Raw genomic sequence first — 14,823 nt, 5'->3', positions numbered from 1 at the left:
AAGTTACTTTTAAATCTTGATCCCTGTTTTGTTTTTTTTTTTTTTTTTTTGTCTTTTTATTTTTCACTTAGGTCATCCAAGAATTCCTTTCGAATAAGAATAAACTGTTAAAACCGATCAGGTACCAAAGACCTGATTTATTATTGTTTCAGGTATCTGAAAATAAATTCTTACTTAATAATGCAAAATTAGATTCAAGGAAGATCAGAAGGCTGTTAGCTTCCATGTGTGAGAGGAGACTTAAAAATTAAAACAGATAAGTGTTGACTGTTCTAAGAACTAAAGCAGGTATCTATTGACTGCCCCACTGTTATTCAGTATTCATCTCTAACCTTTACCCCTTGGCTGTATAAGATCCATACTTTCCAGACCATAAGGCAAACACAGACTGCTTCTCAGAGAGATGTCTCAGTTACCATGTGCAGACAAATTGAATCCAGGAATATGTCTACAAAAGAAGGTTCAGGGCAAGGGGTGCCAGCTAAGATCAAATATACTGAATATGAAATGTCCTTAAAATAGAAGTAATATGGGGTTGGGGATTTAACTCAGTGGTAGAGCGCAAGGACCTGGGTTCGGTCCCCAGCTCCGGAAAAAAAAAAAAAAAAAATAGAAGTAATATCACCACCTCATCAAATCACCATGAGTGTTAAATGAAATTATTTTAACCTCTGATGTTGTAATTAGGGGAAAAGATGGCTCAATGAATCTACTTGCACATTACCTTGCTGACAACTATTATACTTATTAAATGTCTTCCCACTTAATCTACTTAATCTGTCAACAGAGTTACATTCTCTCCATTTACAGACTGAAAAATGGCCTAGGAGGTGTCAAGGAGCTTAGCCCACCCTCTCTCACATAAACTGGCATTCTGAATAGAGAACCCTCTCAACCAGGTTGTCCTTTGTCACTTTCTCCTTAGGGAGCTCGTTGGTTTTGTTCTGGAAATATGCTCATTAATATTACTTTAGCACTACTCTTAAAGCAAAAATAATACTGTCTTGGGAGTATTTCTTGTTTTAAAATTAATATTTATTTTAACATTTATTTTTACTGTATTTATAGAGATTTACTGTTCAAAAAATGGAGTGGCCCAGTCACTATGCGTGTGAAAAATTGTTGGTGCTTTTGACCCGCTATGACATGATAGAAAGAAAACTTGGTAGAAAGACTTCCAATCAACTACAGCCAATTAGGTAATGTGTGGTTGGGGCTGGAGACGTGGCTCAGCAGTTAAGAGGAACAGTTGCTCTGGCAGAGGACCAGGGTTCACTTCCCAGCACCCATATGGCACTGCACAACCATCTGTGACTCCAGCTCCAGGGGATCTGATGCCCTCTTCAGGCTTTTGTAGGCACCATGCATCTTTGTGATACAGAGATATATGTGGGCAAAACAAATATGTTTAAAATAAATCTAAAAAATAATTTTTATTTTTTAAATAAGTATTTCAATTTTAAAATAAATTTTAAAACTATTAGTAAAAGGAATTTTGTGATGAAAACTCTTTCCACTTGAACATTTGATAATCAGAAGTGTTAATACTGCTCCCTATGGGTATGGTATCTATTTTCCAAAAGTGGAGGAAAACCCAGAAATTATAAGCATATTAAGACCTCACATTCACAACAAACTCAAGACAGCATAGTAAATTCAACTGTTGACGTACTTCCAACTTCTAAAGCATGCTACTTAAAAAGTTTAAAAATGAACAGAAAATACAGAAAGAACCAGGTTGAACAGAATTATTTCAATGAACCAGAAGACAAGTAGAAAATGATGGAGTAATTCTGTAAAGTAAAAATGACTGGTATTGCCATTCATAGTAAAGGCTTCTTCATGTACTTGAAGACTGGGAGATTTTTACTGCATGAGACTCTCATTATGGCACTATTAAGCAGCTGTGCAGTGGTGGCATTCACCTTTAATCCTAGCACTCAGGAGGCAGAAACAGGAGGATTTCTGAGTTTGAGGCCAGCCTGGTCTACATAATGTATTCCAGAACAGCCAGAGCTACATAGTGAGACTGTGTCTTAAAAAAAAAAAAAACTATTAAGTATAGCACACTCATTTCATCTCAAAGCTGAAGGCCAAGGCAAACACATCTCTGTGAGTTAAGGCCTACCAGGGCTGCATAGTGAAACCCTTTCTCAAAACAAGCAAACACACATGCTTACAAAGTACTATTTAAAAAGTAAACATCAAGAAACAGAGTGAAGAAGCCAGGAGGAAAATGTGGGCTGAAACATTGGTCAATTTTTTTTTTTTAATGAACTGAGTGAAATTATACACGTGCATAGTTATATTCACATAACGATTGATAAATGGTATAGCTCTTTATCTTAGATTGTATTTCAAATGTTAGTCTTAAATCTTTAATACATTTTTTGAGAGTATTATGATTGTTGTGTATGGATATGTTACTACTAGAAATATAATGACATTCAAATAATTACAGAATTACAGTTAAAATCCAAGAGTATATATGAAAGAGAAAGTGAGTAGCAAAGAAAAAAACTGCTAACATAAAACAGAGTTTTGAATGAGTCCAGCTTTCACTAGTCACAATAAATGTAAGTGGATTAAATTTGTCTATAAAAATGCAGATTACGGGGGTTGGGGATTTAGCTCAGTGGTAGAGCGCTTGCCTAGGAAGCGCAAGGCCCTGGGTTTGGTCCCCAGCTCCGGGAAAAAAAAAAAAAGAACCAAAAAAAAATGCAGATTACGGGCTGGAGAGATGGCTCATGGGTTAAGAGCACTGACTGTTCTTCCAAAGGTCCTGAGTTCAATTCCCAGTACCCACATGGTGGCTCACAACCATCTATAATGGGGTCTGATAATCTCTTCTGGTATGTTTGAAAACTACAGTGTACTCATATAATAAAATAAATAACTTTAAAAAATACAGATTACATTGGATAAGTGAAGACTAAAAATTTCAAAAAATGCAAACTATGTGCACAAAGTTCAAAAACAAAGATTTAAGATTTAGTAGGCAAATACCAAAGAAGTGTAACAAAGTAGACTTTAAAACAGAAATCATTGAAAAAGCGATACTCCATAATAATGAAAATACAATGGGGACTGAAGAGATCATTCAGAGGTCAAGAACACTTGTTGCTCTTGCAGAGGACCTGGGTTCAGTTCCTAGAATCTACCTGCTGGTTCATAGCCACCTGCCAGTCCAGTTCCAGGGCATCTGAGTCCCTCTTCTGACCTCCTTGGGCACCAGGCATGCAGCTGGTACATATACAACTACATACTTGTAGATTAAACACTCACACATAAAATAAAATGAATAAATATAATACACACACATATTGAGTAAATCCAACAATTTTCAACTCTACCTCACAATGAAATTACTCAATTATTTCCAAAGAATATGTAGGCAGTAATTCCTTATATTTTTACATCGAATATTAATGGAGATTGAAGTGTATAAGCTAAAATTTTACAAATAATTTGTATATTTAGACCTTGGTAATATGAATTTGTTTTTCAGAATTGTTAAACCTCGAATCAGAAATGGAGTCTGTTGTCTTGAAATAGAATGGGAAAAGCCTGGTATGTATTGGTTATACACAGAATGTTTAATTTATAGCATTTGATTCAAATGTAAAGTAGCGAATATATAAAATACATACATGCTTATGAAAAATCACATGCACTATAAATTTTATGTTTTTATTTTACCTTTTTATTTTAAATACATATTGACTAATAAAGGTGATAAAATTCAAGTGCTTTTACTTTTAATGTCTCTGACATTTCTTTAATGTTTGGAAATAATGCCAAAGTAGTTGTGATTTGTATTTCTTAAGAAATTGGTTCCACCACTGTCTTGTCTTTGGGGTCTTATATTAAGCTGTTTCTAAAGCAATGGGGGTGAGTGACGAGTAGCTAAAAACTTTCTCCCTTTCCCCTATTATATCTAGTTTTAAGAGGAACTTGTACTTTTGCTACAACATCAAAAGAGTGTGAGCTCTGGATCAGCTTCCGGACTACAGACCAGAAAAGTGGGTGGAAATGACCACAGACTCATGGGCTTTTATTTTTATTTATTTATGTATAGGATTATGGGGATCAGCCACACAAGGGCATGCTATAGTGTAAATGAAGATTGAAGAACAATTTGCAGGATTCAGTTCTTTTCCTTCTACCTCATTTTAATATCAAAATACAAACATAGGCTAAAAATTCCACAACCTTTACCAATTCAAATATTTAAAAGTTCAGTTTCTTAAAAAAACAAACAAAAACAAAACAAAATCTCCAACTTCTCTTTTAAAATCCCATGTCTATGGAAAACTCTAAAAATCCAGTCTCTTAACTGTGGGCTCCTATAAAATCAAAATAAATTAAATAATTTCTTACTCTATCAGGGAAGAACCAGAGCACAGTTGGAGTCACATTCGAGTCAAACCAAAGTTCAGCAGTATAGAACTCAGATCAGGTTTGGGACTCCAAAGTGCTGCTGTGTGATATGGGTATAAGTGCTGCTGTGTGATATGGGTATAAGTGCTGCTGTGTGATATGGGTATAAGTGCTGCTGTGTGATATGAGTATAAGTGCTGCTGTGTGATATGGGTATAAGTGCTGCTATGTAATATGGGTATAAGTGCTGCTGTGTGATATGAGTATAAGTGCTGCTATGTGATATGAGTATGTCGCATAGATTGCCTTGATGTCAGAGCTGCTGCTCTCCTTGCCAGTCCTCTCCCGCTGCCACTGGGCTGCACTTTCACCAATAGCCTCTCCTGGTTCTTTCCATGGTGCTGAACCGCAACCTCTGCATGACCTCTTCAGTCCTGGATCTTGAACTGCACAGATGCTTCATCTTCACCAGTGACCTCCTGTAAGCCCTCACAGTACCAAATCTCAGCTCTTCTCCACAACTCCCTCAGGTCTTCAAAATCAACCACTTAGGTGACGCTCATAATACCAGGTTTGGCTGCCTGCAAAAGGTACAGCCACTCAATGGTTCTCTCTTCTTTTTTGTTTTGTTTTGTTTTTTTCAAGACAGGATTTTTTTTTTTTTTTTTTTTTTTTTTTTTTTTTTTTGAGTAGCCCTGGCTGTCCTGAAACTTGCTCTGTAGACCAGAGTGCTGCCTCCCTGGTGCTGGGATTAAAGGTGTGTGCCACCACCTCTCTGCTGATTCACTCTTAATCACCACTAGTTTCTCATCCCCATCTTAGAAGTATCAGTTATTCCGGCAAAGCAAAGGTTTCTCTTCAGTGGCACTGGTCTCTTATCAATCACAGCTGTTTCTTGTGATTTTTCAGCTGATTGGAACTACAAAAATCTTAATTCAGAAAAGCAATGACCCCCATACAGTCTTTAGGGAACTCTCAAATTTTTCTCTGAAACCTCAGAAGCCAGGCCTTTTTCCTCAGCATTGATCTCAACATTCTTATCTTCCAAGCTCCTTCAGAACAGCCTATAGAGCTTAGCCCAGAGTTCCAAAGTCCTTCCACAATCCTCCCCAAAACTGTATGGTCAGGTCTGTCATAGCAATACTTCATACCCACTCTTTACATCTTTTTTTTTTTTTTTTTTTGAGTAACAAACTCTTTATTCACTGTTGGTAGGAATGTAAAATTGGTACAGCTAACTGTGTAAATCAGCATAGAAATTCCTTTTAAAAAGTAGGAAAACTAAATAAACAAATAGAATTATTGTAGGATCCAGCTATGCCAATCCTAGGCAGATTCTCAAAGGACTGTCCTTCCAGAAACATACATACTTATTGATACTGTAGTCACGTTAGATAAGACACAATCTAGATGTATAGCAGTAAATGATAAATCATGAAAAATTATACTAAATAACACTATAGCATTTTATTCAGCCTTAAAGAAAATAAAGTTATGAAATTTGAAGGAAACTGGATAGAATCTGTTCTCTCAACTGATGCTGCCGTTTCTGAAACAAGAAAATTTAAAGTTTTAACGTGAGAAGAAATCTCCCTTTCAGATCTTAATAGGAAAAGGAAGTAAAGTCAGTTTAAAAATCAACACCAACAAAATCCATGAGGATAGGAGGAGGAAGGAAAGAGCCAGCAGCCAGCAAGAGCAATGAGGTTACAGTAAGTGAGCAGGATACTCTATTTCTGTATGAAACTACCAGGAATAAATAATAGAGAAACGACAGCGTCGTAGAGCAAGGTTTGTGGTGAATTATCTATCTGTTTTAAAATCTTTAGTTGTCTGCTTTGTTATATTTTTAATCTAGAACATTATTCGGTAGAAGATACACAACCTGGAGGACTGGATCTCCTTACAATCGAAGAAGCATCACTGTTTGAAGCAGCCTATCCTGAAGTTGTAGCTATCTACCAGAAACAACAGTCAGAAACTAAAGGGAAGAAACAGAAAAGTAAGGGTATGTTGAATGTGCCATGCTCTAGTGTTTCTGGAGAGTCACCTGACCTGTCTGAACTGATCCTGATCGTGTCTACATTTAGTTGAAAGTTTTGTAAATCAAGAGTGAGAACAGTGCTCTTGCTTCTGTGTCCTCATGTACTTGATCTTTTGGTGCTGCTGTGCTGGGACCACACTTTAGGGCCTACCAGCCAAGTATTCTATCTCTACATCTTGTACCAAGCCCCACACACGTCCTTTTAAAACAGTGCTGGGAGCTCACCACTGTGTTGACTCACTTGAATAAGTTAAGTACAGGATACAAGTGTGCTGTGATGCTATCGCTCGCTAAGTTTAGAGCGGCTCCTGCCAATATGTTTTGTGTTGTAAGTTCATTTTCTTTACCCCTCAGAGATTAGTGAGGAAAGTAACTCAATAATGACATTTTTCCAAAAGAAAATATTTTACAATGTTTATAGGAATGTGTTGGGTAGTGGGTGGAGGTGGGCAAAAAAAATCTTACCTAGATTAGTGGTTTAACTTTTTGGTTTAGGGTACTATTTTTGTTTTTGCTTGATTTTTTTTTCTTGTATTTGTTTGTTTGTTTGTTTACCCTAATGAAGAAAAGGAAAGATATTTGTTTCTTTCTTTTCAGATATAAAAATTAAGCCCAAAGGAAGCCATCTACCAGAATCAGATGATGTGATCAGTTCCCAGTCACTTATGACTTTAGAACCTATATCAAAAGCCTTCCCCAAGCAGAATCCCAAAATTGATTTGGAAATTTCTCCAGATCCTATTTTAGCACAGGAGTCTACTTCTCCCTCATTGAGTAGTTTTGTTTCCCCTGAAAATGCTCTTGGTTTGAATTTGCAAGAACAGTTAATGCCTTCTCCAAGAACTTTGGCTGTAAAGCAAACTAAAGATGTCAGTAATTTTCTAGTTTCAGAATGTAGTCAGCCCAGTTCTTCATCCCATAATATTTCTGTGATTACTGATCTACACTTGAGTACCATTGACTGGGCAGGTACTTCTTTTAGTAATTCTCCAGCAGTTCAAAGAAACACTTTCTCTCAAGATTTACAATCAGAACCTGAATCATCAGCCATCCTTCCTGCCTTTGAACAGTTGTCATATGAATCAGAACAATGTACCTTAAGCAACAAAGTGTCCAATAGAGGTCTTCAGAAGAGTGGTCCTGAAGAGCATCTCCTTTCCAGCATCACTGGTTTACATCTTCACGATTTGCCTCTAAAGGAAAGAATACATATAAAATCTTCATGCCCTCAGTATAATGTAGGAGCAGATGCTGACCTGGAAAGTTTACCCCTAACAATGAATCACTCTTGCATTGCTTACAGTAGCTCTGGTGGTTCATCCCATTTTTCGAAGGATCTTACAGGGGTATATCTTCAGAAAGAGCTCAGAAACTCTAAAGTTCTAGACAGCCACTTCCTTCAAGAAAACTTCAGGGTGAATACTTCCTTACCTTATTCTTTCAATGACGAAGCAGTAAAGACTTCCAGTCTTCAAGTTGGGCTGCCAACTGCTGCTGTACCTCATAATCCAAAAGTTGATGTGAAAACTAAGAACCTTGTCAAGAAGAGTAGTGTTTGCCTCGAGAGAGATTCCTCAGATGAAGAGAATGCTGCAGTGTCCTGGAAAGCTAAGTATACTGCTCCTAAATTGAAACACAGCTCTCATAATCATAGCCTAGTCCATGACAGAGACAGTACTCACAACAAACACAGAAATCCGAAAGATGAATCTAACGAAACCAAACTGTGTACTGAGTCTTTTAAAATAGCTGAAGATGAAGAAAACAAGTTCTCAGATCCAGCAAGAAATCCCCAGAGTTTTCTACAATGTCATAACAAGGATGAGGACTCTGCTGACTGCTGGGAAAGTCCTCTCCCTTTACGCCAGAGGTTAAAGCTCAGGTTCCAGAACACTCAAAGTAGACTTTATAATACTTAAATTTAATGTGTGTAAATGCTGGTAACATGAGCAGAAGCCAAGCAAACTTGGGTTTGGTAGAAAATGTACATGACTATGTGCCATTTAAATCAAAATTGTAATTTTAAAATGTTAACAGCTAGGTGTGGCTCATGCCTATAATCACAGCATGTCTGAGGTTAAAAGAGTCCAGAGGATCATGCACCAGGAGTTCAAAGTCATCTTCTGGTATATGGAGATTGTCGGACCAATCTCAGTTATCTAAGAAAGGAAAAAAATTAAAATTTTGACTATAAAAGATGAGCCTCTGGTGACAACTTGAAATGGTTTTTTTTTTTTTTAGAACATTTGAATGTCTTCTTGAGGTATCTTTATATTATCTAGCTTTAACATATTATTTCTTGACAAAGTAAATGCTTTATCATTTTTTGTTCCTCTTATGTTAGGGTCTAAAGCAACTGTTTACTGTCTAGCCATCCTCAAGATGGTAACACTTTATAATGGTGTTGCAGTATCTTTTATGACCCTTCCTAATGGCTGTATTTCCCCTTCATGTTAAAGAACCATTAGCATGCTCTTCCACTTTTAGTAATGTCATGTTTGAGGAGTGAAAATGGAAGAGGATGTGTAGTGAAGTGTGATTGTGAAGTCTGGGTAAGGAAAGTTACCTTATATACATTCAGAAGTTCACAGGCACTGTAAGCAGGAAATATTTTAAATCAGATGTAAACCAAAAGAGAATTGGAAGCTTCCTCAGGATCACACAGTAATAATAGTAATGGTGTGGATCCCATCTTTCCAGTTTGGTTCTTGTGATTTTATTTTTCTGTTTTGTTTGTAATCTATAGAACTGTTCCCTTTTGTCTTAAATTTTAGTTTGCATGTAATGTTGACTTTAATTCCTATAAGTCTTAAATCTTACATAAATTGTAAAAATCCTAAAGGCATGTAGAGTTACAGCTGTTTGTATGTGACTGGAGCCTGAAAGTAGAGGATCCTAAGGAATCCATCAAAAACGTATTAAAAGCAAGCCAGGCTTGGTGACACACTTCTTTAATGCCAGCATTTGGAAGGCAGAGGTAAGTGGATCTCTAAATTCAAGACTAGCCTGGTAGGCAGAGTTAGTTCCAGGACAGCCAGGGCTACACAGAATTCCTGTTTTGAAAAAACAAAAAAAAAATTTTTTAAACCAAAATAAAAACTATTAAAAGTGAAGAGTAAGTTTGCAAGGTTGCAAAATTCAAAAAATAGTTTACTAACTACATAGTTGTAGTTCTGTATATTCAGTGTATGACTGAAATTTAACCAAGAAGATTAAAGTTACTCTGTTTACAACATGAAGAAAATGAACACATTGAACATGACAAAATTAGTGACCATTGAAAAACAATGGACAAAATGAAAGTGTAAATAAAAAGAGACATTGCAGATCGTGGCTCAGAAGACTTACCTTGGTGGTACTGTTAGACTGTTGCATTTACTTGCCAGCACTTGGGAGGAAGAGTTGGATACCAGCCTGCTCTACAGAGCAAGTTCCAGGACAGCCAAGGCTACACAGAAAAACCCTGTCTGGAAAAACTAACCAATGAAGAGGAAGATAAACAACTGTTTGGTTTCAATCCAATCCCATCGATCTCATGTCTGTTTGCTCCTCTCCCCACCCCCAGAACATGGCAAGCTGATTTCATTATTCAGATAGAAATTTAACAAAATAGCACTTCTTGGGACAATTGGAGAATTCACCCTTCCTGATTCCTGATTACTACAAAGCTGTTTAACTTAAATATTTTATACTGATATAAGGGTAGGTGTGTAGATAAATGCTAAATCAGTTGGACAGAATTGAGTCTAGAAATATGCCCTCACATTATGGTCAGTTGAATTTTTAGCCAGTATGAAGACAATTCAGTGGGGAAACAAGTCTCAATAAATGCTTCTGGAATTTTTGGCTGTTCGTGTAAGAACGATTTTAATCCTTACCTCATACTTCTTTCTTCAGGTGCATCTAATAGCAAGAGTACTCATGGTAGATAGTAAATCATGAAATGGCCACAGACCTATTGGGAACTAACAACATTTCAAATCCAAGGCTTGATGTATGCATGAATTTCCAACTAGGGGAATGCTGACACTGATATTTCTAATCCACTAGAAACTAATATAATATATATCAGGCCTGTAATATCTTCAGCTCACAGGCCAGGACATTACCAAATATCTATGCAGCTGGTGGACAAAGGGTAAATATAAAGTTGTTCCCTTTCAGGTGCCTGGTTCATTTAACTGCCCCATCCCTGCTCTCAAAACCAAGAACGGTACAGAAACTGTGTTGTCTAGAAAAGATAGGCCCTTGAGCAATAGATGTTTACAATAGTGGGGAAGTGGTTGTAGGACATTAGACAAGAGTGATATTTGCAAGTTAATACAAGATAACAAGAGAACAACAGGTTAGGTTTTCTATCCTGTCCATTATTACCTCTACTAGAAAATGACTTGAGACCAGGGTTTGAAGTTCCATGTTTCTCTGTGATGGAAACAAATGATCCATTTATAACAGGCTGGGTAGAATAATTAACTCTTTAAATTAGGTTTTCAAAGGCATTCTAGACAGATGCTGCAGAGGTCCAGACCAGATGTACCAAGAGCAAACTTGGTATGAAGATACTCAAGAGAAAAGAAAGTTTTGAAGAGCTTCTGATAATCAGTTGAGGGGTGCTAATGTCACAGAAGTTGCATCCTGTGAACCATTGCTCTGTAAGAGGACATCACATCTCCATTCAAGGCAGTTCTCATCGTCTGTCCCAAGGAGAGGACAGTTCTGTCCTTTTCTCAATACATAGACCATGCTAGCATCAAACTCAGAAATTCACCTGCCTTTGCTTCCCAGGTACTGCGATTAAAGATGTGCACCACCACCACCCAGCCTTCATATCATTTTTTTAAATGCAATTTGAATCAATAACTTGGGATCTAAAACTCTAGGAGAAAGTAAAATAGGCTGAGGGCTGGAGAGATGGCTCAATAAGAACACTTACTACGCATGTGGGGTTGCTCATGAATACCTATAACTCCAAATCTAGGATCCAAAGCTAGGCATCCTGGGACACATGCACACATGCGTATGCATATATATGAAATTTAAAAATCTGAAAAGAGGCTGAAATCTTTCGTTTTTGATTGGATAAGGGCTTCTTGAATACAACATTAAAACAGACCTAGGGACTTGAAGAGGACAGGGACTCTACAGGAAGACCAACAGAGTCAACTAACCTGCACCCTTGGGATCCCAGAGATTGAATCACCAACCAAAGAACATACATGGGCTGGACCTAGGCTTCCTGCACATATGTAGCAGATAAGCAGCTTGGTCTTCTTGTGGGTCCCCCAATAACTGGAGCAGGGTCTGTTCCTGAGCCTGTTGCCTGTCTGCCTATGGATCATCTCCTAACTAGGCTGCTTTGGCTGGCCTCAATGGGAGAGGGTGTGTGCGTGCGTGCGTGCGTGCGTGCGTGCGTGCGTGTGTGTGTGTGTGTGTGTGTGTTTTGGGGGAGGGTACACCCAGAAGGGGGTTTCTCAAAATACAGGAAGAGGGACTGGGGAAGGATTTCTGAAAGGGGGTACTGGAAGGAGAAGAATGCTGATATTTGGATGTAAAGTGAATAAATTTTTAAAACATAGGCATAAAACCCTAGATTTTTACCTAAACATTTTAAATGGCATAAGTGTTAACAGTCTGTAATGAGAGAAAACATTCAAAATCATAGGTATAAATTACCTGTAAAAAGAACTCTTACAATTCAGTAGTAAAAAGATAATTTTAAAAATGAGAAAATGGTGCTCGCTTCGGCAGCACATATACTAAAAATGAGAAAATGCCTAAATAGACTGCTCTAAAGGCAAAAAAAAAAAAAGGCTAATAAGCATATATATGAAAATTTTTCCAGTCAACTGGGAAAATATAAATGCAAGCCACCAGTAGTTCCCACTTCACAGTTGCTAGGATGGCTAAACTTTAAAAAAAAAAAATAGTGCCAAGAACATAAATTGGAACTTCATAACCCACTGTAGTAAAAGTGTGAGGTAGGAAGCCATTTTGAAAAAGTTTCATGGTTCTTCAATATCAGGTACCAAGTAATTCTCCCAGACATATACTCAGTGAAAACATACAACCACATTTGAAAAAAGAAAAAAAAGTATACAAGTGACTCTGACATTACTATTCATAGCCACAAGGTAGAAATCACCCAAGTTGCCAAGGAAGAAAGGAAAACTGACGTGCGTTGTGTGCCAGCTGTGGTAAATATTCAGCTAAGTTCTGTGCAATGCTTCCACCAACTCTGGCAACTGTATTGCCATGTCTTGAATGTTTAGGAAAATATCCCATTAAAAATTCCCAAGTGCCTTATCTTGATTTGTGCATTGTTACAGGCAGATAGGACCATGTAATCCAGGGAAATACATAATATTCATAGGTGCTCTTGGAGTTTTATGAAATAAAGGTAACAAAATGGGGTAGGAATGGGTGTTCTGGATTCCTTATAAATCTGTGGACACTAGTCTCGGGTGTGACACCAGCTTTCATTCCCTCTTCAAGGTGTCTTTCACTGTCCTGGCTGTTCTCAAAGTCTGTTGTATGTTCTGGTTTCTTGCTGATAGACTCATGACACCTGTGCGTAGACTTCTCTTATGAAATTTTGTTTATATTTGCATTCATCACCTCATTGTGTTGGCTTTCAAATATTCTACTAAAAGTCTGCCTCTGGCTACTTGAGCCCTACAAATTGGTTTTTCTTTTGCCTCCACACTGAACCCCTTCTCTGACTTCTCTGCTACAGACTTTGTGAGGTCAGGCTGAAGTCCTTAGGCTTTCTTCTATAGTTCACACTGAGGGAGACTCTCTTCCATGGGGTAACAATGATAAATGCTTTTTTTGTCAGCTATGCCTAGTTTCAAGGGCTTTTCTGCTACAGATTTCCCCAGATATTTCCTCACCTTTCTGAGACTCATTGAAATATTTATGTCACATCTATTAAGTGATAGACATCACTAGGCCCTAGAGATTAAGTGATGAATGCATCCTACAAGCCTGTTTTAATTTCTGTAAATTAACTGCCACTGCTGGCACATTGGGGCACTTAACAGATGATAGATGCCAGGTACTATCATTTGGAAGAGCATTTCAGATTTAATTTCAAGCTAAATAGAGCCCAAACACTGCCTTTGAGTAAAAATCCTGTACTAGGTAATATGGGGTAGCGATACCTGGAAAAAGGAAGCTCACCAGGTTAGCACCCTAAAAGAGATCCTAAGAACCTATGAGCTATGGTTATAATTCTGGAAAGTGTATAATGTATTTGCAGAACTACAATTGGTAACTAATGTTCATCCAGTCACCCAGCACAGTTATTAAGCGCAGTTTTCCTGCATAGTTCTTACATTCTGTGTGGCAATTGGTGATGTGTTTGTGAGTTTAAAAGGAATTTCTTTAGGCCATTTGGGTTAAAATGATGCTAAAGTTGGACTGGAGAGGTGACTCGGTGGTTAGGGAGAACTGGGTTGAACTTCCAGCATCTACATAGAAGCTCACAACCATCTCTAACTTGGTTTCAGAGAACCCAATGCCCTCTTGTGGCCTCCAGGGGTGCCAGGCATGTACGTGGTGTGTAGACATACATGCAGGGTGCCCGTAAACATATTATTTTTTTAATAAAAAACCACTAAAGGTGGAAGTCAGATTTCCTACTTAGTGGAGGAGATTCTCTGTATCTGTAAATATGTTTTGTACACTCAGTTCTTGCCTCAGACCTGGACATCTTTCCTGACTTTTTAGTATAATTCTACCACAATCTACAGCTCTATTACCAATGCCTGACATATTGTGCAGTTGTTTGCTTGTGACTTTTTATTATCTATTTCCCAAACTAGAATGCAAGCAAAAGGGAAGACTTTTAAGTTTTGTGTGTACAGAGTACTAGGAAATATCTTAGTACACCAACTGTTGTATGCATGGCCTCTCCCTAGCCCACTGGAACCTATACACAGCAATATACTTTCTTTGCAGAATGTAGCCTAGGAACTCCATAGCTCAGATGGCTATGGCAGTCTCTAGTTTCAGCATGAGGCATTCTCTGTTGTAAAGCTCAAGTGTTAGCCTCTCAAAAGCACTTGCTTTTCACTGAGCAGAGATCAATGCCTTTGCTCATGAAATGCATACGTCCCTTGTCTTTTGAAAAGCCATTCAAATGGAGTAACTTACCATCCTAGGTGACTTTTGCTTTTTGTATTTTCAAGATTATTATCCATACCTCAATGAAATACAATATTTATCTTCTAAAAATTCTTCCATTTCCTCGCTGATGCTAGAATTAAATTTGATTTTTGTATTCCTCAGAATCTTGTTCAGGAGTTAATACCTTAGCCCTTTTTACTTTACCAACTTGCTAACTCATGGAAAACTGGATGTAAACATCTACTCTAATACTCTAATAACATTGTTTCTCT

The 14,823-nt window shown here is 37.6% G+C and overlaps 1 protein-coding gene across 11 annotated transcripts in view; it reads left to right on the top strand.

Moving 5' to 3' along the window:
• Window positions 1-11,240, top strand: part of Gen1 (GEN1 structure-specific endonuclease) — a 31,386-nt gene extending 20,146 nt beyond the window's left edge. The window contains exons 10-16 of one of the 11 annotated variants that reach the window (XR_015621739.1): window positions 72-152; window positions 1,069-1,199; window positions 3,509-3,570; window positions 3,942-4,022; window positions 4,813-4,861; window positions 6,239-6,382; window positions 7,022-10,270. Coding sequence is in view for 2 of the 11 variants with exons in the window: in NM_001434077.1 (NP_001421006.1) it covers window positions 72-152; window positions 1,069-1,199; window positions 3,509-3,570; window positions 6,239-6,388; window positions 7,022-8,343 (1,746 nt within the window). In the remaining 9 variants the exon portion in view is untranslated. 11 annotated transcript variants of the gene reach the window in all.
• The last annotated feature ends 3,583 nt before the right edge of the window (window positions 11,241-14,823 follow it).

Source organism: Rattus norvegicus, chromosome 6, assembly GCF_021556685.1.
Source record: "Rattus norvegicus strain SHRSP/BbbUtx chromosome 6, alternate assembly SHRSP_T2T, whole genome shotgun sequence".
Classification (NCBI taxonomy): Eukaryota; Metazoa; Chordata; class Mammalia; order Rodentia; family Muridae; genus Rattus; species Rattus norvegicus.
This window is presented reverse-complemented; position numbering and strand designations above follow the sequence as displayed.